The 25,663-nt window shown below is 45.9% G+C and overlaps 1 protein-coding gene across 8 annotated transcripts in view; it reads right to left on the minus strand.

Moving 5' to 3' along the window:
- The window catches only part of PPFIBP1 (PPFIA binding protein 1), a 185,568-nt gene that overhangs the window by 63,087 nt on the left and 96,818 nt on the right, over positions 1-25,663 (minus strand). For 4 of the 8 annotated variants that reach the window (XM_029057999.2, XM_029057996.2, XM_029057995.2 and 1 more), the window contains exons 5-9: positions 17,042-17,128; positions 14,355-14,468; positions 8,250-8,381; positions 2,145-2,237; positions 1,740-1,832 (exon numbers count right to left, since the gene is read on the minus strand). In XM_029057999.2, coding sequence (XP_028913832.1) covers positions 1,740-1,832; positions 2,145-2,237; positions 8,250-8,381; positions 14,355-14,468; positions 17,042-17,128 — 519 coding nt within the window. The remainder of the gene's footprint in view (positions 1-1,739; positions 1,833-2,144; positions 2,238-8,249; positions 8,382-14,354; positions 14,469-17,041; positions 17,129-25,663) is intronic. The other 4 variants (XM_029058001.2, XM_029057998.2, XM_029058000.2 and 1 more) reach the window with 1 other exon arrangement.

Consider the following 25,663-nt stretch of genomic DNA (forward strand, 5'->3'; position numbering starts at 1 on the left):
GTTAAACGCTTCCTAGGTGTCAGGCACTGTACGAGCGTCGGAGTAGATACGAAGCTAATCGGGTTGGAAAGAGTCCATGCCCCACATGGGGCTCACAGTCTTCACCCCCATTTTACAGATGAGGGAACTGAAGCCCAGAGAAGTGAAGTGACTTGTCCAAGGTCCACAGCCGACAAGAGGTGGAGCTGGGATTAGAATCCAGGTGATCCTGATGCCCAGGTCCTTGCTCTATCCACTAGGCCATGCTACTTCTCATTTGGGGAAATTCATTCATTCAACACTATTTATTGAGTGCTTACTATATGCAGAACACTGTACTAAGCACTTGGAATGTACAAATTGGCAACAGATAGAGACAGTCCCTGCCCTTTGATGGGCTTACAGTCTAATCGGGGGAGACAGACAAGAACAATAGCAATAAATAGAATCAAGGGGATGTATATCTCATTAAAACAATAGCAATAAACAGAATCAAGGGGATGGACATCTCATTAACAAAATAAATAGGGTAATAAAAAATATATACAATTGAGCGGAGGAGCACAGTGCTGAGGGGAGGGGAAGGGAGAGGGGGAGGAGCAGAGGGAAAGGAGGGGGGAAAGAGGGCTTAGCTGAGGGGAGGTGAAGGGGGGAGTAGAGGGGGAGCTGAGGGAGCAGAGGGAAAAGGGGAAGCTCAGTGTGGGAAGGCCTCTTGGAGGAGGTGAACTCTAAGTAGGGCTTTGAAGAGGGGAAGAGAGTGAGTTTGGCAGAGGTGAGGAGGGAGAGCATTCCGGGACCACGGGTCAACGGCGGGATAGGCGAGGACGGGGGGCAGTGAGGAGGTGAGCGGCAGAGAAGCGGAGCGTGTGGGTTGGGCAGGAGAAAGAGAGAAGGGAGGAGAGGTAGGAGGGGACAAGGTGATGGAGAGCCTTGAAGCCTAGAGTGAGAAGTTTTTGTTTGGTGTGGAAGTCGATAGGCAACCACTGGAGGGTTTTAAGAAGGGGAGTGACATGCCCAGAGCGTTTCTGCAGGAAGATGAGCCGGGCAGCGGAATGAAGAATAGACTGGAGCGGGGAGAGACAGGAGGAAGGGACACCAGAGAGAAGGCTGACACAATAATCCAGCCGGGATATTATGAGAGCCTGTACCAGTAATGCTTCACTCGGTCATTCAGTATTATTTATTGAGCACCTACTGTATAAAGAGCCCTGTACTAAGCGTTCAGAAGAGTACAACAGATTGGCCCGTCCCCAGGGAGCTTCCACTCTAGCAGAGGTGTGGAATACACTGAAAAACACATTGACTGCACACTGCCCTTTTTACATACTTGACAGCCTGGCCTAATGGACAGAGCCTGGGCCTGGGAGTCACAAGGTCACAGATTCTAATCCCGGCTCTGCCCCTTGTCTGCTGTGTGACCTTGGGCAAGTCACTTCACTTCTCTGGGCCTCAGTTCCCTCATCTGTAAAAGGCGGACTAAGATTGTGAGCCCCACGTGGGGCGGCCACTGAGTCCAACCCAATTTGCTTGTGGCCCCCCAGCGCTTAGAACAGTGCTTGACACACAGTAACCACTTAACAAAAACCACAATTACCATTATTATTATGATGAAGTATCATATTTTTGAAAGAAAAGGCTTACGGTCAGAAAATAAAGTACGTGATCTATGACAAACGGTACGACAGCCACGCAGAAGCATGCGACAGTGCCAAAGAACACACACACACACGCACGCCCACAGCCCCGATGATTTACTCCACCTTCAGCGCGTCGCATTTTTGCTCCATCCGCTGCTTTTCATACTGCATCTGACCCACCTTGATTTTCATGCTAGAAAGTTTGGCCATTAAAGACTGGTGACGGAGACAGAGGAGTGAAAGGAAAAGTAAAGCTAGAAAAGAGCTAAGAGAACAGACTTAATACAGCCGAGAAATGGGATGCCCAGGTACGTCTTAGCGGTGAGAGCCTGGGGTTTTTTTCAGGCCAGAAGGGCTTAAATGACATGTGACAGTGGATCCCCATCCGGGGTTTCGTGGCGGGATCTGGCTGGGATGGAGAAATTCGATCATAAAAGAGGGGTCGTGAAGGGAAGCTGCTTTTATGTTCTCTGGGGCCGCCGTGCCATGGATTTGGGCGGAACCAGTCTCTCTCTGAGGGTCACTGACCTTGGTGGACTTGAGCTTTTTCTCATACTGTAGTCTCTCATTGTCCATTTCACCCACTCTGAACCTCAATTCATTAATTTCCTGCATCAAACCCTGTTCAACGAGACAACACGGAGAGAGAGGAGAAGAGTCATTCATCGTTAAAGTGGAGCAAGAAAATGAAAGCAAATGTCATCTCCATAAATCATTCATTCGATAGTATTTATTGAGCGCTATGTGCAGAGCACTGTACTGAGCACTTGGAATAAATCAGAACACATAATGTTTATAGACATTTAAATATAATAATTCTAATGATGGCGGTGATATTCGTTAAATGCTTACTACGTGCCGAGCGCTTTGCTAAGTGTAGATATAATCCAATCCAATTGGATTCAGTCCCGCATAGGGCTCACAACCTGACGGGGAGGGAGAAGCAGTGTGGCCTAGTGGGTAGAGCACGGGTCTGGGAGTCAGAAGGACCTGTGTTCTAATCCCGGCTCCGCCACTTGTGTCTGTTGTGTGACCTTGGGCAAGTCACTTCACTTCTCTCCCCCGCCTAGACTGTAAGCTGGATGTGGGCAGGGAGTGTGTCTGTTTACTGTTGCATCGTACTCTCCCAAGCTCTTAGTGCAGTGCTCTGCACAAGGTAAGAATTCAAGTCACTTCACTTCTTTGTGCCTCAGTTACCTCATCTATAAAATGGGGACTAAGACTGTGAGCCCCACGTGGGACAACCTAATTACCTTGTATCTACCCCAGCGCTTAGAGCAGTGCTTGACACATAGTAAGTGCTTAACAAGTGCCATCATCATCATCATCATCAATAAATAAATAAGATTGAGTAAATGAATGAATGAATTTGGTAAGCGCTTTTTATTTGTCCAGGGCTATGCTAAGCGCAAGGGTAGATGAAAGCTAATCAGGTTGCACACAGTCCCTGTCCCACATGGGCCTCAGTCTTAAACCCCGTTTTACAGGTGAGGAAATTGAGGCCCAGAGAAGTCAAGTGACTTGCCCAAGGTCACAAAGGAGACAAGTGGCAGAGTCGGGATTAGAACCCAGGTCCTCTGATTCCCCGGTCCACGTTCCATCTATTAGGCCGTGCTGCTTCCACTGAGGGCTTCGTAAATACTATTATCACTAGTTCCTCTACAGTGCTCTGTATAGAGTAGATGCTCAAAACCTACTATATTATTACTGCTGTCGTCCATTCATTCATTCAATCGTACTTAGTGAGCGCTTACTGTGTGCAGATCACTGTACTAAGTGCTTGGAAAGTACAATTCAGCAGTAGAGACAATCCCTGACTACACCAGGTTTACCATCTAGAAGGGGGGAGACGGACATCAAAACAATTTAAATAAAGGCGTCAATAGAAATAAAAATACAGATATATACACATCAAAATAAGTAAGCAGGCATTAATATGAATAGAGAATAAAAGAGAAGCAGCACGGCTCAGTGGAAAGAGCACAGGCTTGGGAGTCAGAGGTCATGCTTTCGAATCCCGGCTCTGCCACTTGTCAGCTGTGTGACTGTGGGCAAGTCACTTAACTTCTCTATGCCTCAGTTCCCTCATCTGTAAAATGGGGAATTAGACTGTGAGCCTCATGTGGGACAATCTGATGACCCTGTATCTACCCCAGCGCTTAGAACAGTGCTCTGCACATAGTAAATGCTTAACAAATACCAACATCATTATTATTATTATTAAATAGAATTAGAGATACGTACATATATACACAAGTGCTGTGGGGCGGGGAGGGGGGTAGAGCAAAGGGAGAGAGCCGGAGGTAACGCGGAGGGAAGGGGGAGCTGAGGAAAAGGGGGGCTTAGTCTGTATTTGCACTAAAATGTTCTGCACACAGAAATTGCTCAATAAATCCTGCTAGTTGGCAGGTGGATTTTTAGGCTTTTGTGTCTCTCTCTCTCTCTCTCTCTCTGAGGAAATCTTCACTATCTTCCCAGTGGCTTTTCCGGGAAAGGTCCAGCTCTAAGGGAAGTTGCTACTGTTGTCCCTATTTTCATCCAGAAGGGGAAGCTGTTGAATCAGATGAAAAATTCCCACTCAAACCAGCAGCCCCAAGGCACATGTAAGATAGTTGATGAAGATTCTCTCAAGGGACTTGAGGTTTTTCTCCGGTTTTATCAGTCTTGAGGACGTTAGAAATTTTAGCCACTCTGGAATTTCAAAGCAAAAATAAACCTAATGATCTTGCATTAAATGGAAAGAACAGGGGCCTGGGAGTCAGAAGATCATGGGTTCTAAACCCAGTCTCTGCCACCTGCTTAGTGTATGACCTTGGGCATGTCACTCCACTTCTCTGGGTCTCAGTTATCTCAGGTAAAATGGGGATTGAGATTGTGAGCCCCAGGTGGTACAGGAACTGTGTCCAACCCGATTTCCTTATACAATAATAATAACAATGGTACTTGTTAAGCTTTTACTATATGCCAAGCACTCTTCTAACTGCTGCGGTAGATACAAGGTTATCAGGTTGTCCCACGTGGGGCTCCCAGTCTTAATTCCCATTTTACAGATGAGGAAACTGAGGCATAGAGAAGTTAAGTGACTTGCCCGAAGTCATGAGTGGGGAAGCAGGGATTAGAACCCACGACCTTTGAGGCCCAAGTCCGTGCTCTTTCTACTAAGCCACACTGCTTCTCTAATCCACCCAGCGCTTAGTATAGTGCCTGACAAACAGTAAGCACTTAACAAATATTATTATTATTACAAGAAGGCTAAAACTTTGTTTGTGTTCTAATCCCAGGGCCTTCGGCAAGTCACAACTTCTCTGTCCCTCTGATCGCTCATCTGTGAATTGGAGATTAAATACCTGTTCTCCCTCCCGCTTTGTCTTTGAGCCTGATGTGAGACAGTGATTATCTCATCTCATTGAACTATATCTACCCCAGAGCTTAGCACAATGCTCGGTACCTAGGAAGCGTTGAACAAATGCCAGCAGTTATAAACTATGATATGATGGTTAGTAGCTAAAAAAAAATCAGGAATCCCTAAACAGGCAGTGTGAGACCAAATCTTTTGGCCTTTACCACTGTTACTGTGTTCAACTCTGTTAAACATGAATTAAGAGAGAATGAGGAGAACTTGGAGAGGAGGCAGGAGGCCAGAGAGACCCCAAATTATTTTTATCAAATGTGATTTAGCCTAGAAGTAGCAGTAGAGGTGCTTGAGTGCCTAATAATAATAATGATAATTAAGACACATTATTATATCTGCTAAGAGCTTACTATGCTAGAGCTTACCGACAAGTTAGGTCGGTCACAGTCCCTGTCGCATGTGGGGTTCTCAGCTTTAATCCCCATTTTGCAGATGAGGGAACAGTGGCCCAGAGAAGTGAGGTGACTTGCCCAAGGTCACACAGCAGTCAGGTGGCGGAGCTGGGATTAGAACCCAGGTCCTTGGACTCCAAGGCCCAGGCTCTTTCCATTAGACCTCATTGCTTCTCTGTAGATGTTATATACACACAAATCTCCTACCCTCTTTGCCAAACAGAGAAAACCAGAGGATTAATTCAACCGTCTTTATGGAGTGCTCCTGTGTGCAGAGCACCATACTAAGAGCTTGGAAAGTATAATTCCGAAAAACGGAGAGACAATCCTTGCCCACAGTGGGTTTGTTCGGGAGCTCTCCAGGCTACCAGCGGTCATTCTCAGAGTCTTGAGCTCATCCTGGCTCTGCCACTTGTCAGCTGTGTGACTGTGGGCAAGTCACTTAACTTCTCTGTGCCTCAGTTACTTCATCTGTAAAATGGGGATTAAGATTGTGAGCCTCACGTGGGACAACCTGATGACCCTGTATCTACCCCAGCGCTTAGAACAGCGCTCTACACATAGTAAGCGCTTAACAAATACCAACATTATAATTATTATTATTATTGTTGTTATTATCTGCTCTGTCTTATCACTGGGGAAATCAATCGATCCATCAGTGGCATTTATTAGAGAAGTAGCGTGGCTCAGTGGAAAGAGCCTGGGCTTGGGAGTCAGAGGTCATGGGTTTGAATCCCAGATCTGCCACTTGTCAGCTGTGTGACTGAACTTCTCTGTGCCTCAGTTCCCTCATCTGTAAAACGGGGATTACGACTGTGACCCTCACGTGGGACAACCTGATGACCCTGTATCTCCCCCAGCGCTTAGAACAGTGCTCTGTACATAGTAAGCGCTTAACAAATACCAACATTATTATTATTATTGAGTGCTTACTGAGTGCAGAGCACTGTACTAAGCGCTTGGAAGACTGCAATAGAACTGAGTTGGATATGACCTTCAGCTGCAGCTGGGTTAGCCGGGCAGAAGCTTTGCTTAGCAAGGCAGGAAAGGTCTAGCTTAGCCAGGAAGGAGAGGACTAACTTAGCCAGATGGAAGAGGACTAGTTTAGCTGGGCAGGAGAGGAGTAGCTTAGCCGGGCAGGAGAAGGTAGCTTAGCCGGGCAGGAGAGACCTAGTAAGGCCGGGCAGAAAAGGCCTAGCTTAGCCAGGCAGGAAAGGCCTAACCTAGCAGGGTAGGACTGGACTTAGTCGGGCAGGAGAGGCCTAGGTTAGCCGGGCAAAAAGTTCCCCAGCTGGAATTTCCCACATTGGGACAACCTGATAACCTTGTATCTACCCCAGAGGTTAGAAGAGTGTTTGGCACATAGTAAGCGCTTAACAAATACCATTATTATTATTATTGCATAAGCGAATCAGGTTGGACACAGTTCCTGTACCACAAGGGGCTCACAATTCAATCCCCATTTTACAATTCCTATTTGGTCAGTTTTTCCTCAATGGGTTGCCTTCTCTTTGGACCAAGTTGAGTGACGTGAGGTTCTCTCTGCATGCCGGAGGTTACCATCGGCTTTAAATCACTCAATCACCTTGCCCCCTTCTACCTTACCTCCCTGATTTCCTACTACAACCCAACCCTCGCCCTTTGCTCCTCTAATGCCAACCTACTCGTTGTGGACTCCTTGCCCACATCCTGTTTCTGGCCTGGAACTTCCTCCCTCTTCATACCCAACAGGGAATTACTCTCCCCACCTTCAAAGCCTTATTAAAATTACATCTCCAAGAGGCCTTCCCTGATTAAGCCCTCATTTCCTCTTCTCCCACTCTCTTCTGTGTCATCCTTGCTCCTGGATTTTCACCTTTCATTCCTCTCTCCCTCAGCCCCACAGCACTTAAATCCATATCCGTCATTTATTTATTTACAACAATGTCCGTCTCCCCCTCTAGAATGTAAGCTTGTTGTGGGAAGAGAACGTGTCTACCAACTGTTTCGCTGTAGTCTCCCAAGTGCCTGGTACAGTGCTCTGAAGATGGCTCCTTTTGGGAGCTAAATGTCATTACTGTTAAAGTAAGCGTTCAACAAATATGATTGAGTCGAGCCTTGAGGTTTTATGATCAGTGCACGCACAAACACACTCATACAAAATTGCACAAAGCAGGTGCCATACTTAAGTAATTAGAGAAGCAGCATGGCTTAGTGGAAAGAGCACGGGCTTGGGAGTCAGAGGATGTGGGTTCTAATCCCGACTCTGCTGCTTGTCTGCTGTGTGAACTTGGGCAAACCACTTTACTTTGCTGGGCCTCAATTACCCCATCTGTGAAATGGGGATTAAGACTGTGAGCCCCACATGGGACAACCTGATTATCTTGTATCTACCCCAGCTCTTAGAACAGTGCTTGGCACAGAGTAAGCAATTAACAAATACCATCATTATTATTATTATTACTCAGCTCCCGATGGAAGATCACAACCAATTCCTTCCTACCCGGAGGAGAAGGGCGCTAACTTCCAGTAAAGATGAACCTTACATAAAGAAGCAGCTGGATTTAGGGTGGCAGGATTCATTCGTTCATTCAGTCGTATTTATTGAGTGCTTACTGTATGCAAAGCACTGTACTAAGTGATTGGGAGTGTACAATAACAATAAACAGGCCATTGAGGGAAAATGATAGGGATCTCGGTAAAGCTGAAAATCCTGTATTTGACCTGGTCTTCCACTGGCACAGAGGTAATCATTTCTGTAAGCAACAGATTGGGCACCAATCATAATTAACATGCATGCATGAATTAAAGAAGCACACAAGTAGTAAAGGTGTGTTTGGTTCAACTCACCTCTGTGTCTCTGAACCGATCTTCATAATCTAATCTGTCCTTCTCCACCGTCGTCAATTTTAACTTCAAATTAGATACTTCAGCCATAAGGTCAATTTTTTGAGTTTCCAAGGAAGTCCGACTCATCAGTTCCTAACAAGGGCAAAGACAGACACATTTTAAATGGCGTTTCAACAATAAGGACATTTACCTCTCAGGAGGCCATTTTCAAAAGCCTGGTGGGATGGGCACATTTTCTCATCTTTCTTTCGATCTAAACTGATGTTCCTCTAGCAACGTAAAACAGTGTAGCCTAGTGGAAAAAGCAAGGGCCCGGGAGTCGGAGGACGTGGGTTCCAAACCCGGTTCTGCCACTCACTGCCTGTGTGACTTTGGGCAATTGATTTCACTTCTCTGTGCCTCAGTTACCTCATCTGTACAATGGGGATTGAGACTATGAGCCCCACATGGGACAGGGACTGTGTCCAACCCGATTTGCTTGTATCCACCCCAGTGCTTAGTACATTGCCTGGCACATAGTAAGCACTTAACAAATACCATAATTACTATCATTATTATTCTCCGTGTCAGAGTCAGAGGTAATGGGTTCAAATCCCGGATCTGCCACTTGTCAGCTGTGTGACTTTGAGCGAGTCAGTTAACTTCTCTGTGCCTCAGTTATCTCATCTGTAAAATGGGGTTGAAGACTGTGAGCCCCACTTGGGAACTGAGGTTCCCTCATCTGCAAAATGGGCGTTCAATACCTGTTCTTGACTTGCTCCCTTTATTCAGCTCCCCAACCAGCCCCACGGCACTTATCTGTACACAGCTGTAATTTATTTATTTACCTTAACGTCTGCCTCCCCCTCTAGACTTTAATGTTGGAACTTGTTAAGTGCTTACTATGTGCTGAGCACTGTTCTAAGCACTGAGGTAGATACAGGGTAATCAGGTTGTCCCACGTGAGGCTTATGGTCTTCATCCCCATTTTACACATGAGAAGCTCACATTTTACAGATGAAAGCTCACTGTGGGCAGGGAATGTGTCTGCTTATTGTTATATTGTACTCTCCCAAGCTCTGCACACAGTAAGTGCTCAATAAATACAACTGAATGAATGAATGAATGAATACTTAGATTGGGAGCCCCTTTGGGACCTGATTATCTTTTATCTACCCCAGTGCTTAGACTAGTGCTTGGCATGTAGTAAGCGCTTAACAAACACCACAGTTATTACGAAACAAAAATTAGTGTGAGGTTACACAAATCATTTTAAAATACAGACCCATGATTTATTACTATTCCGGTACTCTACTTAATAGCAGAAGAACAAAAATTTTTCCATTTCAAGATTCATTATTCATTACTAGTATTACAATTCCGGATTCATTATTAGTCTCCCTCCCAGTTTGGATAAAAGCCCAATGCTGTCTGTTTAAAAATGCTATATTAGTCCCCATGCTAATTAAAAATCAATTCTGGAACGCGGACTAGTCTGAATGGCACAAAAGTGTTTGCCACTGGCATGACAAGGAGCCAGCGCGGGGAGACAGGTAATGTGGTGTTGGCTAGGGATCAGATGGACTCAAAAATCAACCAATGAGACTGACTGAGTGCTTATTATGTGCAGACCACATCACCAAGTGCTTGGGAGAGTCAAGTACGACACAGTTGGTAGTCGTGATCTCTGCCCACAACGAGCTTACACTCTAGAGGGTGAGAAAGACATTGATATAAATCAATTCCAAATACGTATGTAAGTGTTGGGCTGGTGGAGGGGTGGGTGTGAAAGTAATTACAGGATACAGATCCAAGAGTGCAGATGATTTGTGAGAAGCAGTGTGGCTCAGTGGAGAGAGCCCACGCTTGGGAGTGGGAGGTAATGGGTTCAAATCCTATTTTGTTAATGAATTGTACATCGCCTTGATTCTATTTAGTTGCCATTGTTTTTACAAGATGTTCTTCCCCTTGACGCTGTTTATTGCCATTGTTCTTGTCTGTCCGTCTCCCCCGATTAGACTGTAAGCCCGTCAAACGGCAGGGACTGTCTCTATCTGTTGCTGACTTGTTCATCCCAAGCGCTTAGTACAGTGCTCTGCACATAGTAAGCGCTCAATAAATATTGTCAGCTGTGTGACTTTGAGCGAGTCACTTAACTTCTCTGTGCCTCAGTTACCTCATCTGTAAAATGGGGATGGAGACTGTGAGCCCCACATGGGACCTGATCGCCTTGTATCCTCCCCAGTGCTTAGAACAGTGCTTTGCACATAGTAAGCGCTTAACAAATGCCATCATTATTATTATTACCCTCTTTCATTCATTCCATTTTATTTATTGAGTGATTACTGTGTGCAGAGCCCTGTACTAAGCACTGGGGAGAGTACAACACAACAATGAACAGACACATTCCCTGCCTACAACGAGCTTTCGGTCTAGAGCGGGGTGTGTTCCTGCCCCTGGGACTGTCTCCTCCTACAGATCTTCTTCTCAGACACGAGCTGCCGTGAGGAAACTTCACTCGCGGGTACACACACCCACATCCACACACACTCCCATACACCCACACATCCAAATAGTCAATCATATTTATTGAACACTTACTGTATACAGGGCCCTGTACTAAGCACCTGGGAGAGTACGATAGAACAATTTAACAGACACACTCCCTGCCCACAGTGCGTTTGCAGTCTAGAGGGGGAAACAGACGTGAATAGAAAGAAATTATAGAGATGGATGTAGTGCTGTGGGACTGGGTGGGAGGATGAACAGAGGGAGCAAGTCAGGGTGAAGTAAAAGGGAGTGGGAGAAGAGGAAAGGAGGGTTTTAGTCTGGGAAAGCCTTCTTGGAGGAGATGCACCTTCAATAAGGCTTTGAAGCAGGGGAAAGTCACTGGCTGTTGGATATGCGGAGGGAGGGCGTTCCAGGCCAGAGGCAGGATGGGGGCGAGAGGCTGACAGTGAGATAAATGAGATTGAGGTAACCACACATCCCCCCGCGCACCCCCAGCCAGAGGGTGGCATGGCAGCAGAAGGACCCTATTTCCTTACCCCTGGTCACCTTTGCGTTTCAATCTTTCCTCCCTAGGCCCTCTGATACTCACCCCACTTTCAGCCCTGCAGCACCTAGGTGCATATCCTTATATTCAGTTGCCTCCCTTACCTGTAATAATAATGATGATGGTATTTGTTAAGCGCTTACTATGTGCCAAGCACTCTTCTAAGCACTGGGGGAGATAATCAGGTTGTCCCACATGGGGCTCACAGATAAGCCCCATTTTACAGATGAGGTAACTGAGGCACAGTGATGTGAAATGACTTGCCCAGGTCATACTGCAGACAAGTGGTGGAGTGGGGATTAGAACTCACGTCCTCTGACTCCCAATCCCGTGCTCTTGCCACTAAGCCACGCTGCTTCTGCTTCTGCAGTTTAACATCTGTCTCCCTGGTTTGATTGTAAGTTCCTTGAGACCAGGAACGTTGCCTACTGACTCCAATGTACTCTCCCAAACGATCAATACAGTGCTCTGTACACATAATAATAATATTGGTATTTCTTAAGTACTTACTATGTGCAAAGCACTGTTCTAAGGGCTGGGGTAGATACAGGGTAATCAGGTTGTCCCATATGAGGCTCAGAGTCTTAATCCCCATTTTACAGATGAGGTCACTGAGGCACAGAGAAGTGAAGTGACTTGCCCAAAGTCACCCAACTGACAAGTGGCAGAGTTGGGGTTTGAACCCATGACCTCTGACTCCCAAGCCCGGGCTCCTTCCACTGAACCACACTGCTTCTCAAAAAATATAATAAACATAAACACTCAGTAAATACCACTGATGGATTGGAGTTTTCAGTCTGCCTCCACTAGTTTGCAGGTGAGACTGCTGATCCATTGGATTTATTGAGCGCTTACTGTACAACTTACTGGAGTTGGTAGACCCGTTCTCCGGTCACAAGGAGCTTACTAGACTGGAGGGGGACAGACATTAATATAAATAATTCAATTATGGATTGATTTGGACATTAGAGCTGTGGGGGTGACTGAAGACTATTCTCTTCTCCTCTTCAAAACTCTACTTAGAGCTCACTTCCTCCACGAGGCCTTCCCAGACTGAGCTCCCCCTTTTCCCTATGCTCCCTCTGCTCCCCCTCTACCCCCCCTTCACCTCCCCTCAGCTAAGCCCTCTTTTCCCCCCTCTCCCTCTGCTCCTCCCCCTCTCCCTTCCCCTCCCCTCAGCACTGTGCTCATCTGCTCAACTGTATATATTTTCATTACCCTATTTATTTTGTTAATGACATGTACTTCACCTTGATTCTATTTATTTGCTATTATTTTAATGAGATGTACATCCCCTTGATTCTATTTATTGCTATTGTTTTTGTCTGTTTCCCCCGATTAGACTGTAAGCCCATCAAAGGGCAGGGACTGTCTCTATCTGTTACCGATTTGTACATTCCAAGCGCTTAGTAGAGTGCTCTGCACATAGTAAGCGCTCAATAAATACTATTGAATGAATTGAATGAATGCAGTCCCCTAGACCGTAAATTAGTCCTCTGGACTTGTAAACTCATTGTGGGTAGGGTATGTGTCTGTTTACTGTAATATTGTACTCTCCCAAGCATGTAGTACAATGCTTTGCAAACAGTAAGTGCTCAATAAATACGATTGAATGAATGAAGACTAATGTTAGAAAATGGCTCAGGAGCCCGACTTCGGAATTTTGTGATCTGAGGAGAAAGCAGTTCTCAAACCTCCGACGACGGCCAAAGATTGTTTCACTCAAGAGTTTGTAAGGGGGAAACCTTAGATGATCCCCCTGCTTACTAGAGGACAGATATCCCTTTCTCAAAATGTGAAAAGCAGTTTTCAGTCAGAGAAAATAATCGATGAACGAATCAATGGTATTTACTGAGTAAAACGCAATAGAGTTGGGAGATACAATCTTGAATCAAGGACAAACTCACCCAAATGTGAATTTTCCCAACCAGCTAAGAGATCATTTCTTATTTTAGATTTCTATTTCTTCCACCCGTTCATGTGCTTGACACCAACTGCTCTAAATCTTTTATTAGGATGTGCAAGTCAGACACAAACACCACATGGAATTCGGTGTTACAATAAACCCAAAGCTCTGAGAGACTAAAAGAAACTAGGAGAAAGTCTCTGGATCACTTGCTGGAACTGGTTTTTTTTTCATTTAGTGTTTATTAAGCGCTAGTACGTGCTAAGCACTGAATAAATCACTGGGTAGAAACAAGACGATTTATACACAATCCCTTTCCCACCCCCACAGGGTTCACACTCCAAGTAGGCGGGAGTAGGATTTAATCCCCAGTTTACAGAGGAGAAAACTGAGGCACAGAGAATAATAATAATACCATATAATAACTTTGGTATTTGTTAAGCGTTTACTATATGCCAAGTACTGTTCGAAGCGCTGAGGTAGATAAACAGTCCATGTCCCACATGGGGCTCAGAGTCTTAAACCCTATTTTACAGATGAAGGGATTTAGGCATACAGAAGTTAAGATATGAAATTAAGAAGGTCACACAGCTTCCACTGGCTGAGCCAGAATTAGAACCCATATCCTCTGACTCCCAGGCCTGTGATCTTTCCACTAAGCAACTAAGTGAAGTGACTTGCCCAAGGTCCCGTGAGCAGATAAATGACAGAGCCAGAAATAGAACCCAAGTCCTCTAGCTTTCAGGTCCATGTTTTTTCCCTCCTAGGCCACACTGCTAGATTGTCTCTATCTCTTGCCAAATAGTATTTTCCAAGCGCTTAGTAAAAATAAAAATAATAATAATAATAATAATGATGGCATTTGTTAAGTGCTTACTATGTGCCAAGCACTGCTCTAAGCACTGGGGGGGGGGGTAACAAGGTAATCAGGTTGTCCTACATGGGGTTCACAGTCTTAATCCCCATTTTACGGATGAGGTCACTGAGGCCCAGAGAAGTTAAGTGACTTGCCCCAAGTCACACAGCTGACAAGTGGCAGAGCCGGGATTAGAACCCATGATCTCTCTGACTCCCAAGCCTGTGCATGCTCTTTCCACTGAGCCATGCTGCAAGCATTCAATAAATAGGATTGAATGAGCGAATGAATGAATGAATATCACCATACCTGCTGTAGCATCTCCTCTGTGGCATTCAGCTTCTCCCTGTGCTCTTCAAGACAAAACTCCAAATCACGAATTTTCTCTCCCTGGGCATCCACCTGATCTGTTAGCACACTAACCTGCAAAGTCCAAGCCGCCACAGTAAATGGGTGAGCTCTGACATCAAGCGCTCAGTAGAGTGCACTGTAGCTGCTGGGAGCTCAGTAAATACCATTCCCACCCCCATTACCAATGGCTCTGTTTCTCACCCGGGCCCATCCGCCACTGCACTGACGCAGCAAGGTTTCCCCACCCAGCTGCCATACGCAAGGACCCCCAATCTTCACACCATGATATTTTCAAGGCCTTTAATATGACTCAGATTCTTAATTTGATCGGCCTTTTCATCCAGAAAACTCCAAAGCATATCACCATTCATCACTCAATCAATCGTACTTCTGTATTTATTTTTCAAATGGTATTTGTTAAGTGCTCACTATGTGCCAGACCCCCTCTCGGGATGGCACCTGGAGAGTTTCCAGTGGTCTTTCAGTCTCGGCTACGGGAGGGAGAGTCAAGCAGAGGCCTGTCAATTCCCTTCCTAGCTTGGCCAGTGGCTAGCGAGTGGAAGGCCATCGGCTACTAGACAAAATTCACCTGTGCTGGGCAGCAGCGGCACGGGAGAGAGTCGAGGGAGGAGACTCAAGTTTACCGCTCGGAAGAAGGCAATGGTAAAACGCTTCCGGATTTTTACCAAGGAAATTCAATGGATCCACTACCAGAACAATTGCAGGTGGAGGTGGGGCGTTCTAGGAGAGATGTGTCCGTGGAGTCGCTGTGGGTCGGAAACGACTCGACAGCATAAGACATAATGTTCCAGGCACTGTGCTAAGCTCTGGGGAGGATACAAGCTAATCAGGTTGGAACCAGTCCCGTGTGGAGCTCACAGTCTTAATCTTCAGTTGAGGGAACTGAAGCCCAGAGAAGTGAAATGAGTTGCCCAAGGCAACACAGCAGACAAGAGGTAGACCAGGGATAAGAACCAGGAGGGCTGAGTCTAGGAAGTCCTCTTGAAGGAGATGTGCCTTTAATAGGCTTTGATGTGGGGCAAGGGAGAGTAATTGTTGGATTTGAGGAGGGAGGGCGTTCCAGGCAAGAAGCAGGACGTGTGTCATGGGTCGGCGGCAAGACGGAGGAGATGAAGGCACAGTGAGAAGGTTGGAAATAGAGGAGTGAAGTGTGCACGCTGGGTTGTAGTGGGAGAGAAGCAAGGTGAATTAGGAGGGGGCAAGGGGATTGAGTGTTTTAAAGGCAATGGTGAGGAGTTTTGTTTGATGGGGTGGATGGTGGTGGTGGATGGGCAATCACTGGAGTTTCTTGAGGAGTGGGGAAACATGTCCTGAGTGCTTTTGTCGGAAAATGATCCAGGCAGCAGAGTGATGAAGTCTGGACTAGAGTGGGGAAAGACAGGAGGCTGGGAGGTCAGGAAGGAGTCTGATGCAGTAACCCAGGTGATATAGCATGGGTGTTTGGATTAACACACAGTAGCTGTTTGGATGGAGGGGAAAGGGCATATTTGAGCGATGTTGTGAAGGTGGGGCCGACAGGATACATGGTAGCCCTTTGGATGGAGAGGAAAGGGCATATTTGAGCGATGTTGTGAAGGTGGGGCCGACAGGATTTAGTGATGGACTGAATATGTGGGTTGAATGGGAGAGAGAAGTTAAGGACTGAGCTCCCCTTCTCCCTCTACTCCCTCTACCGCCCCCCTTCACCTCTCCGCAACTTAACCCTCTTTTCCCCCCATTTCCCTCCTCTGTTCCCACTCTCCCTTCCCATCCCCTCAGCACTGTACTCATCTGCTCAACTGTATATATTTTCATTACCCTATTTATTTTGTTAATGAATTGTACATCGCCTTGATTCTATTTAGTTGCCACTGCTTTTACGAGATGTTCTTCCCCTCGACTCTATTTATTGCCTTTGTTCTCGTCTGTCCGTCTCCCCCGATTAGACCGTAAGCCCATCAAACGGCAGGGACTGTCTCTGTTGCCGACTTGTTCATTCCAAGAGCTTAGTACAGTGCTCTGCACATAGTAAGCGCTCAATAAATACTATTGAATGAATGAATGAATGAATGAATAGTGCTGTCTATGGTGATGGGAAAGTCAGGGGGAGACAGGGTTTGGGTGGGAATATAAGGAGCTCAGCTTGGACATGTTTAAGTTGGAGGTGATGGGAGGACAGCCAAGTAGAGATGTTTTGAAAGCAGGAGGAAAGGCGACATCACAGACAGGGAATGAGATCAGGGCTGGAGATGGAGATTTGGGTATCCTCTACATAGAGGTGGTAGTTGAAACCATGGGAGCGAATGAATTCTCCAAGGGAGTGAGTGTAGATGGAGAATAGAAGGGAACCCAGAATTGAATCTTGAAGTATCCCCCCAGTTAGGGGGTGGGAGGGAGAGGAGGATCCCGCAAAGGAGACAGAGAATGAGCATCCAGAGGGATAAGAGGAGAACCAGGGGACTATGGTTAGCCCCCATAGGGAACCTGATTATTCTGTACCTACCCGAGTGCTTAGTACAGTGCTTGGCACAGAGTGAGCACTTAATACCACAATTATTATTATCTACTGTCGAGACGGCTGCTGAAACTAAGGTCCCTGTCTGTGTGACATGAGGAACGGCCCACTAGCTTCCAAAACGGCTTACCTGGAGAACAAGAGATTCTTTGTCGTTTTCTAAACGGGCCAGCCGTTCCTGATACATGTCTCCATTTCCAGGTATGTGCCCATTCGTCTGGAAGAAAAAAAGCAGAGAAGGAGTCAGTCTGTCAGTCAATCTTATTTACTGAGCACTTAATGTGAGCAGAGTAATAATAATAATCATTGTGCTATTTGTTAAGCACTTACTATGCGCCAGGCACTGTACTAAGCGCTAGGGTGGATACAAGCAAATCAGGTTGGACACAGTCCCTGTCCCAAGTGGGGCTCACGCTCTCAATCCCCATTTTCAGATCAGGGAACTGAGGTGCAGAGAAGTGGGATTGGAACTCATGACCTTCGCCGCCTATGGCAGTGCTCTATCCATTGCGCCATCCTGCTTCTCTTTAAACCATGCTGCTTCTCTGTAGCAGTCCAGTACTGCAGAGCACTGGACTAAGTGCTTGGGAGAGTCCAATATAAGACCAGAACAGACAGTCCCTGTCCACAGCGAGCTTACAGTCTAGAGAGGGAGACAAAAAGGCGCCGTACTTAAGCCCTGCGGTAGATACATTCCAATCAGGTCAGACCCAATGCCTGTCTTGTATGGGGCTCACAATCTAACAGGGAGGAAGAATAGGGATTGAACCCCCATTTGACAGATGAGGGAACGTGAAGCACAGAGAACCCAAGTGACTTGGTCGAAATCGCACATCACGCAAGCAGTGGAGCCGGCATGAAAACCCAGGTATCCTGACTTGCAGGCCCGTGCCCGGTTTTCCCTCCTCCCTCTCATCTCTCTTCTCTCCCTACCCCCATCTCACCTCTTACAGTCCCCCTCTTCCCGCTTTGAGCCCCCTCGATTCTGTTTCTACCTTCTTAGTACAGTGCTCTGCACACAGTAAGCACTCAATAAATATGATTGAGAGAATGAATGAATGACCCAAGCCAGTCTGAATATAAATGGTGGTATTTGTTAAGCACTTACTATGTGCAAAGCACTGTTCTAAGCCCTGGGGGATACAAGGTGATCAAGTTGTCCCACGTGGGGCTCACAGTTTTAATCCCCATTTTACAGATGAGGTAACTGAGGCACAGAGAAGTTAAGTGACTTGCCCAAAGTCACACAGCTGGCAAGCGGTGGAGCTGGGATTTGAACCCATGAACTCTGACTCCCAAGCCCGGGCTCTTTCCACTGTGCCACGCTGCTTCTCTAATATGAGGAGGTGGGAACTCCCACTTATAAAGTACACATTCATTCATTCATTTGATCCTATTTATTGAGTGCTTACTGTGTGCACAGCACTGTATTAAGAGCTTGGGAGAGTAAAATAAAATAATAAAGAGACACATTCCCTGCCTAGACACATTACAGTCTAGAAGTGGGGAGCAAGAATGCCATATAACAACCTGCATCTTCAAGTCAGCGAAGGGGAGCAGCATGGTCTAGTGGATAGAGCCCGGGCCTGGGAGTCAGAAGGACCTGGGTTCTAATCCCTGTTCTGCTACTTGTCGGCTGTGTGACCTTGGGCAAGTCGCTTCACTTCTCTGAGCTTCAGTAACCTCATCTGTAAAATGGGGATTAATACTGTGCACCCCATGTGGGACAGGGACTGTGTCCAACCCAATTTGCCTTTATCCATCCTAATAATAATAATGATGGCATTTGTTAAGCGCTTACTATGTGCCAGGCACTGTACTAAGTGCTGGGGGGGATAAAAGGTGATCAGGTTGTCCCATGTGAGGCTCACAGTCTTAATCCCCATTTTACAGATGAGGTCACTGAGGCTCAGAGAAGTTAAGTGACTTGCCCAAAGTCACACAGCTGACAGGTGGCGGAGCCGGAATTAGAACCCATGACCTCTGACTCCCAAGCCCGGGCTCTTTCCACTATGCCACAGCACTTAGTACAGTGCCTGGCACATAGTAAGCACTTCACAAACAGCACAACTGTCACTATTATTACTTCCTATCTCTCCCAGGGTTTAGTACAGGGCCTGGCTCATAGTGAGCATTTAAAAGATGTTATTAAAAACAACAACAACAAAATACCCATTACAAAACAAAGAACGTGGTACTGTTCCGGGAAAGCCTTGTGTTTCCTCATGTCAATGGTAACTTTTTTCCCCCTCGGCACAACTAAAGCACCTTCCAAAGGTCCAGGTCTGTTCGATTATACGAGTGAGTGGAGCTTTCACATCACATTAAAGATTTGGGGGGAAAATGATGTAGGAAAATCTTTTCTTCCCAGGCCTCATGCCACTGCACATCTTATGTTCCCCCTCCAAAATATGACAGACACAACAGCTGGGGATATATATATTTATAAAATATATTCATACTTATATATACTTATGTATATATAGATAGATAGATATCTACCTCTTTGTACATATTTAGAAGATAAATCTATCTATCTATAGATTTATCTTTATCTATCTACATATATATGCATAAATACTGGATTTTTTGATTATATGACTCACTGACAGTTTTCTTCAATGTCACCCTTTAATTCTAGCCCTATTTTTAGTAGCTGTGTCCCCAGTCCTAGCAGTCAGGTTCCACTGGCTGGGCTGGGCAAGCTGGACAGAATGGCAGCTCTCTTTGGGCAAGCCCAGGAAAATGATCATGATAAGCGTACTATTTGTTAAATGCTTACTATGGGCCAAGAACTACACTAAGCACTGGGGTTGATACAAGCTAATAATAATAATAATAATGGTATTTGTTAAGTGCTTACTGCATGCCAGGCACTGTACTAAGCGCTGGAGTGGATGCAAGCAAATCAAGTTGGACACAGTCCCTGTCCCGTGTGGGGATCACAGTCTCAATCCCCATTTTGCAGATAAGGGAACTGAGGCAGAACAAAGTGAAATGACTTGCCCAAAGTCACACAACAGACAAGTGGGAGAGGCGGGAACCCATGACCTTCTGACTCCCAGGCCCATGCTCTATCCACTATGCCATGCTGCTTAATGATTAATAATAATAATAATAATGAGAAATACCTCTCTTGAAGCCTGCCCAAAGTAGGAAATTTAACTGGGAAGCAGCGGGGCCTAGTGGAAAGAACCCAGGCTTGTAAGAACTGGGTTCTAATCTGGCTCTGCCACTTGTCTGCTGTGGGTGACCTTGGGCAAGTCATTTCACTTCTTTAGGTCTCGGTTCCCTCATCTGCAAAATGGGCATTCAATATGTGTTCTCCCTCCAACTTGCACTGTAATTCTCGGGAGGGACCTGATGATCTTGTATCTTCCCCAGCCCGTAGTACAGGGCTTGGCACATAGTAAGCGCCTAACAAATACAATCATTTCTGAAGTATTTTGAAACAAAGTTCCAATATTTCAATTGGTAAAAACACCCAGATTCAAAATAGTTGTTCCTAACCACTTAAGCATGAGCATTAGTAGTGTCCACTTTAAAGACCATCCAGGCATATCAATGAGCTTTTTCGACCCCTGCAGAGAAAGATTTCCCGGTGAGAGAAGCAAGCCAGCAATCCAGAGAAATCCAGATAGGAGGTGTTTTGAAGTCTCTTCCATCAGTCGTATTTACTATTTCCTATGTGTAGAGAACTACTAAGCTCTTGGGAAAGTACAATATGACAGAGTTGGGGGATACATTCCTCGCCCACAATGAGCTTACAGTCCTAGAGAAGTCCCTTCTCCATTAGTAACTGTAAAAAGAGAAATAGCAGGAAAGACCAGAATCTGTGCATTTATTTGTGAGTTCTTCCTTGGCCTAGTTTCAATATAGTCAGTAAAATACTTTCTGATTTTTTTAGGAGACAAATTAAAAACTGCTACAGGAATAGAAAGGAGAAACTGTCACAATAAAGGGAAAAGGCATTGTTTTGAATCTTAAAAATGGGGTATGGATTTTGGGGGTTGAAAAAATATAAAACTCAGGGGGTAAAGATCAAGATTTTTAAAAAACAGTTTAAAACTGGTTTAAATTTCCAAAATTCCAGGTTTATTTCCTCATTTCTTTTTCTGATACATATTTTGCCTTTATAAAGCCAATGCTTTTCAGGTAACAGTAATTCCTCTCTGGCATTGGTGGAAAGCACTATCTTATGTGGGCAGGGAATGTGTCTGTTATATTGCTACACTGTACTCTCCCAAGCGCTCAGTACAGTGCTCTGCACAAAGTATACATTCAATAAATATGACTGACTGAATGAATGAATGAAAGCATGATAATAACTGTGGCACTTCTTAAGTGCTTACCATGTGCCAAGCACTGTTCTAAGAGCTGGGGGAGATACAAGCTAATCAGGTGGGACACAGTTCCTGTTCCACAAGGGGCTCACACTCTTAATCCCCATTTTACAGAGGAGGTAACTGAGGCTCAGAGATGTGAAGTGACTTGCCAAGGTCACGCAGCAGACAGGTGGCGGAGGGGGGATTAGAACCTGAGTCCCAGGCCCGAGTTTTACCTACTAACGCACGGTTATCCTCCTATCTCTCTTATGGCTCCTTCTCTACCTTCTCTTCTCAGAGAAGCAGCGTGGTTCAGTGGCAAGAGCCCGGGCTTGGGAGTCAGAGGTCATGGGTTCAAATCCCAGTTCAACCGCTTGCCAGCTGTGTGACTTTGGGCAAGTCACTTCACTTCTCTGTGCCTCAATTACCTCATCTGTAAAATGGTGGTGAAGACTGTGAGCCCCACAGGGGACAACCTGATTACCTTGTATCCCCCCAATGCTTAGAACAGTGCTTTGCATGTAGTAAGCACTTTACAAATGCCATAAATTATTATTATTGTTACCCCCTACCCTTGTCTGTTCCCTCCCTCAAGCCTCCATTGGAATTGTTTGCTACAAAAACACATGTTGTGATTGTCTTCTCCTGCTGGGAGGCATTTCTTCAGTACAAATGAGGAGCTCTGAAGAAAGGAAAGCCTGAAATAGATTTCAACTGCTGAAGACCTTTCCTCCCTCCTCTAACCTTTTATAGAACAGAAAGCTCTTTAGTCCATTTCCAAATCGTTCTAATGCAGATCAGGACAAAGGTGAGGCGGGTTTTCATTTTCAGTATGGTTGCCATAAATGCGGTCAGTAAGTATCAAGGCTTTTATTTCCTACTTTTTTTTAAGATACAATTTTCATGCATCGGTAGGAAAACATGATGTCAGAAAAGAGCATTTAAGAGAAGCAGCATGGGTTAGTGGAAAGAGCCCGGGCTTGGGAGTCAGAGGTCTTGGTTTCAAATCCTGGCTCTGCCCCTTGTCAGCTGCGTGGCTTTGGGCAAGTCACCTCATTTCTCTGTGCCTCAGTTCCCTCATCTGTAAAACGGGGATTAAGACTGTGAGCCCCACATGGGACGACCTGATATCCTTGTATCTATCCCAGCGCTTAGAACGGTGCTTGGCACATGGAAAATGCTTAACAAATACCATCATTATTATTATTATTATTATTAGGATAAAGAAGATAGAAAGATGGGATCAAAGATCAATTGTTGTAGAAGTTTAGACGGTTACCTTGGTTCTGTTAAGGGCTGTTGGGGAAATTCTGATTAAGACTGGGAGACCCGAGAGAGATTGGGACTGTGTCTAATTCCCACATAACAATAATAATAAATAATAATGGTGGCATTTGTTAAGCACTTACTATGTGCAAAGCACTGTTCTGAGCGCTGGGGGGGGATACAAGGTGATCAGGTTGTCCCACATGGGGTCACAGTTTTTAATCCCCATTTTACAGATGAGGTAACTGAGGTACAGAGAAGTGAAGTGACTTGCCCACAGTCACACAGCTGGCAAGCAGCGGAGCCAGGATTAGAACCCCTGACCTCTGACTCCCAAGCCCGGGCTCTTTCCACTGAGCCACACTGCTTCTCTAATAATAACTGTGGTACCTGCTAAGCTCTTACTATGTGCCAAGCACTGTACTAAACGCTGGGGTGGATACAAGCAAATTGGGTTGGACATAGTCCTTTGTCCCATGTGGGGCTCGCAGACTCAATTCCCATTTTACAGATGAAGTAATTGAGGCCCAGAGAAGTGAAGTGATTTGCCCAAGGTCACACAGCAGAAATGTGGCACAGCCAAGATTGGAACCCATGACCTTCTGACTCCCAGGCCCAGGCTCTAGCCACTACATCATGCTTCTCCAATGGGGATCACTTCCTAGCAACCAATTACTTGCTGGGTAACTTGGGCAAATCACTTCTCCGTGCCTCAGTTTCCCTCATCTGTAAAATGGGGATTAATAATACTTATGGTACTTGTGACGTGCTTACTATGTGCCAGGCACTGTTTTAAGGAAATACAAGTTAATCAGGTCAGACACAGTCCCTGTCCCAAATGGGACTCATTGTCTAAAAGTCCCTTTTTCAGATGATGTAACTGAGGTCCAGAGAAATGCAGTGTGGCTTAGTGGAAAGAGCACTGGCTGGGGAGTCAGAGGTCGTGGGTTCTAATTCCAGCTCCGCCACTTGTCTGCTGTGTGACCTTGCGTAAGTCACTTTACTTCTCTGGGCCTCAGTTACCTCATCTGTAAAAATGGGGATTAAAAAATGTGAGCCCCACATGGGACAAACTGATACCCTATGTCTTCCCCAGCGCTTAGATCAGTGCTCAGCACATAGTAAGCACTTAAATACCATAATTATTATTATTATTATTGTTAAATGAAGAGATTTGCCCAAGGTAAGATCATCTTGTATCTATCTCAGAGCTTTCTACAGTGCCTGGTACAGAGTAAGTTCTTAACAAATATCATTTAAAAGGAGGGGTGGAGGGGAGAGGGGAACTGCTAACGGTTTGGAACCAGGGATTTGCCTGAGTGATCAAATCCTGCCCTAAAGGGACCAACGGGCTTCTTTCTAGCCAGGGAAGGCCCAGGGGCCCCTGGTAGATCTGTGGCTGAGGCAGGACCAGAATCTGCTTCCCCTTACCCCTGGCAACGAACCTGGCTTTCCAGACTCTCAGGCCCAGATCCTGGCTTTCCTGACCAACAGGCCCAGAACCTGCCTCCCCTGACCACGGTCCAAAATCTGCGGGTGACCCAGGCCGAGAACCTGGCTCTCTTGACCCCCAGGACCAGAACCTGCCTCCCCTGACCCAGGCCCAGAACCCAATTCTCCTGACCCAAGGCCAAACCCAGGCTCCCCTGTCCCCCAGGCCTGGAACTCGACTCTCCTGACACCCCTTTCCACTGGGCCACGCTAATCAATTAGTAGAGCCCATCTCAAAGTACACAGAAATCCAGTCGAGAGGAAGGGCCTGCCTTAGAAACAATGATACCTTTAGTAAAAGCCACACGGAATGTTACAAACCTTGATTTTTCCACCAACTGGTCTGGGGTATCTTTTGTTCTAAAAAGGCCCATTTTCCTCTCAGCCCTTCTCCACATATTGCACCACACACACCCCTACAGCCCAGCATGGAAAATACAGCAGGAAGAAGAGCGCCGTCATTTCCAAAACATGGGTGGGACGCCCATCAAGCGCTCTTTGTTCCAGAACCAACCCTGTTTGGCTCCTCTTCCTAACAGCGGGGAGGAGAAAGGGAGGAGGGAGGAGGAGGAGAAGAAAGGAAAGGAGGGAAAGGAGGAAGAGGACAAACTCGCTAAGGCTCTCTAGCCCTTCATTCTGCTCTGTAGAGAACATTTTCTCACTGGAAGCTTATTGTGGGCAGGGATTGTGTCTACCAACTCTGTTAATGATAATAATAATCATCATCGTCATATCTGTTAAGCGCTTACTATTGCCAGGCACTGTACTAAGCCCTAGGGTGACTATAGGCAAGGTGGGTTGGACATGGTCCCCGTCCCACGTGGGACTCACAGTCTCAATCCCCATTTGACAGATGAGGTAACTGAAGGATAGAGAAGTGAAGTGACTTGCCCAAGGTCACATAGCAGACAAGTGGCAGAGCTGGGTTTAGGACCTTTGGACTCCCAGGCCCGTTCTCTATCCACTATGCCATGTTGCTTCTCATTATGGGCAGGGAATGTGTTTACCAACTCTGTTGTATTGTACTTTCCCAAGCATTTAGTACAGTGCTCTGCACACAGGAAATGCTCAACAAATACTGTTGATGATGATGATAGTAGTACTCTCTGAAGTACTTAGGACAGTGCTCAGCACACAGTAAGCACTCACTCAATACCACTGATTGATTGATATTCTCAAGCGGTGAGTCCAGTGCCTGACAAATAATACTAACAATAATTTTGGTATTTGTTAAGCGCTACTATGTGCCGTTCTAAGCACTGTTCTAAGTGCTGAGTAGATACAAGGTAATTGGGTTATCCCATGTGGGGCTCACAGTCTTAATTCCCATTTTACAGATGAGGTAACTGAGGCCCAGAGAAGTGAAGTGACTTTCCCAAAGCCACACAGCTGCCAAGTGGCAGAGCCGGGATTAGAACCCACAACCTCTGACTCTCAAGCCCGTGCTCTTTCCACTTAGCCATGCTACTTCTCTACTAATAAATAGTAACTTACTGCTAAAAACCAGGGTATTTGTTAAGCACTTAACTACGTCCCGTGCACCACTGTACTAAGCTAATATAAAATACAAGATAATTAGGACTCGGCCCCTGTCCCACATAGGGCTCACCGACTAAGGAGGAGGGAGACCAGTAACAAATCCGTTTCCCAGATGAGGAAACAGGCATGTG

This window comes from Ornithorhynchus anatinus, chromosome 2 (genome assembly GCF_004115215.2).
Source record: "Ornithorhynchus anatinus isolate Pmale09 chromosome 2, mOrnAna1.pri.v4, whole genome shotgun sequence".
In the NCBI taxonomy this organism is placed as follows: domain Eukaryota; kingdom Metazoa; phylum Chordata; class Mammalia; order Monotremata; family Ornithorhynchidae; genus Ornithorhynchus; species Ornithorhynchus anatinus.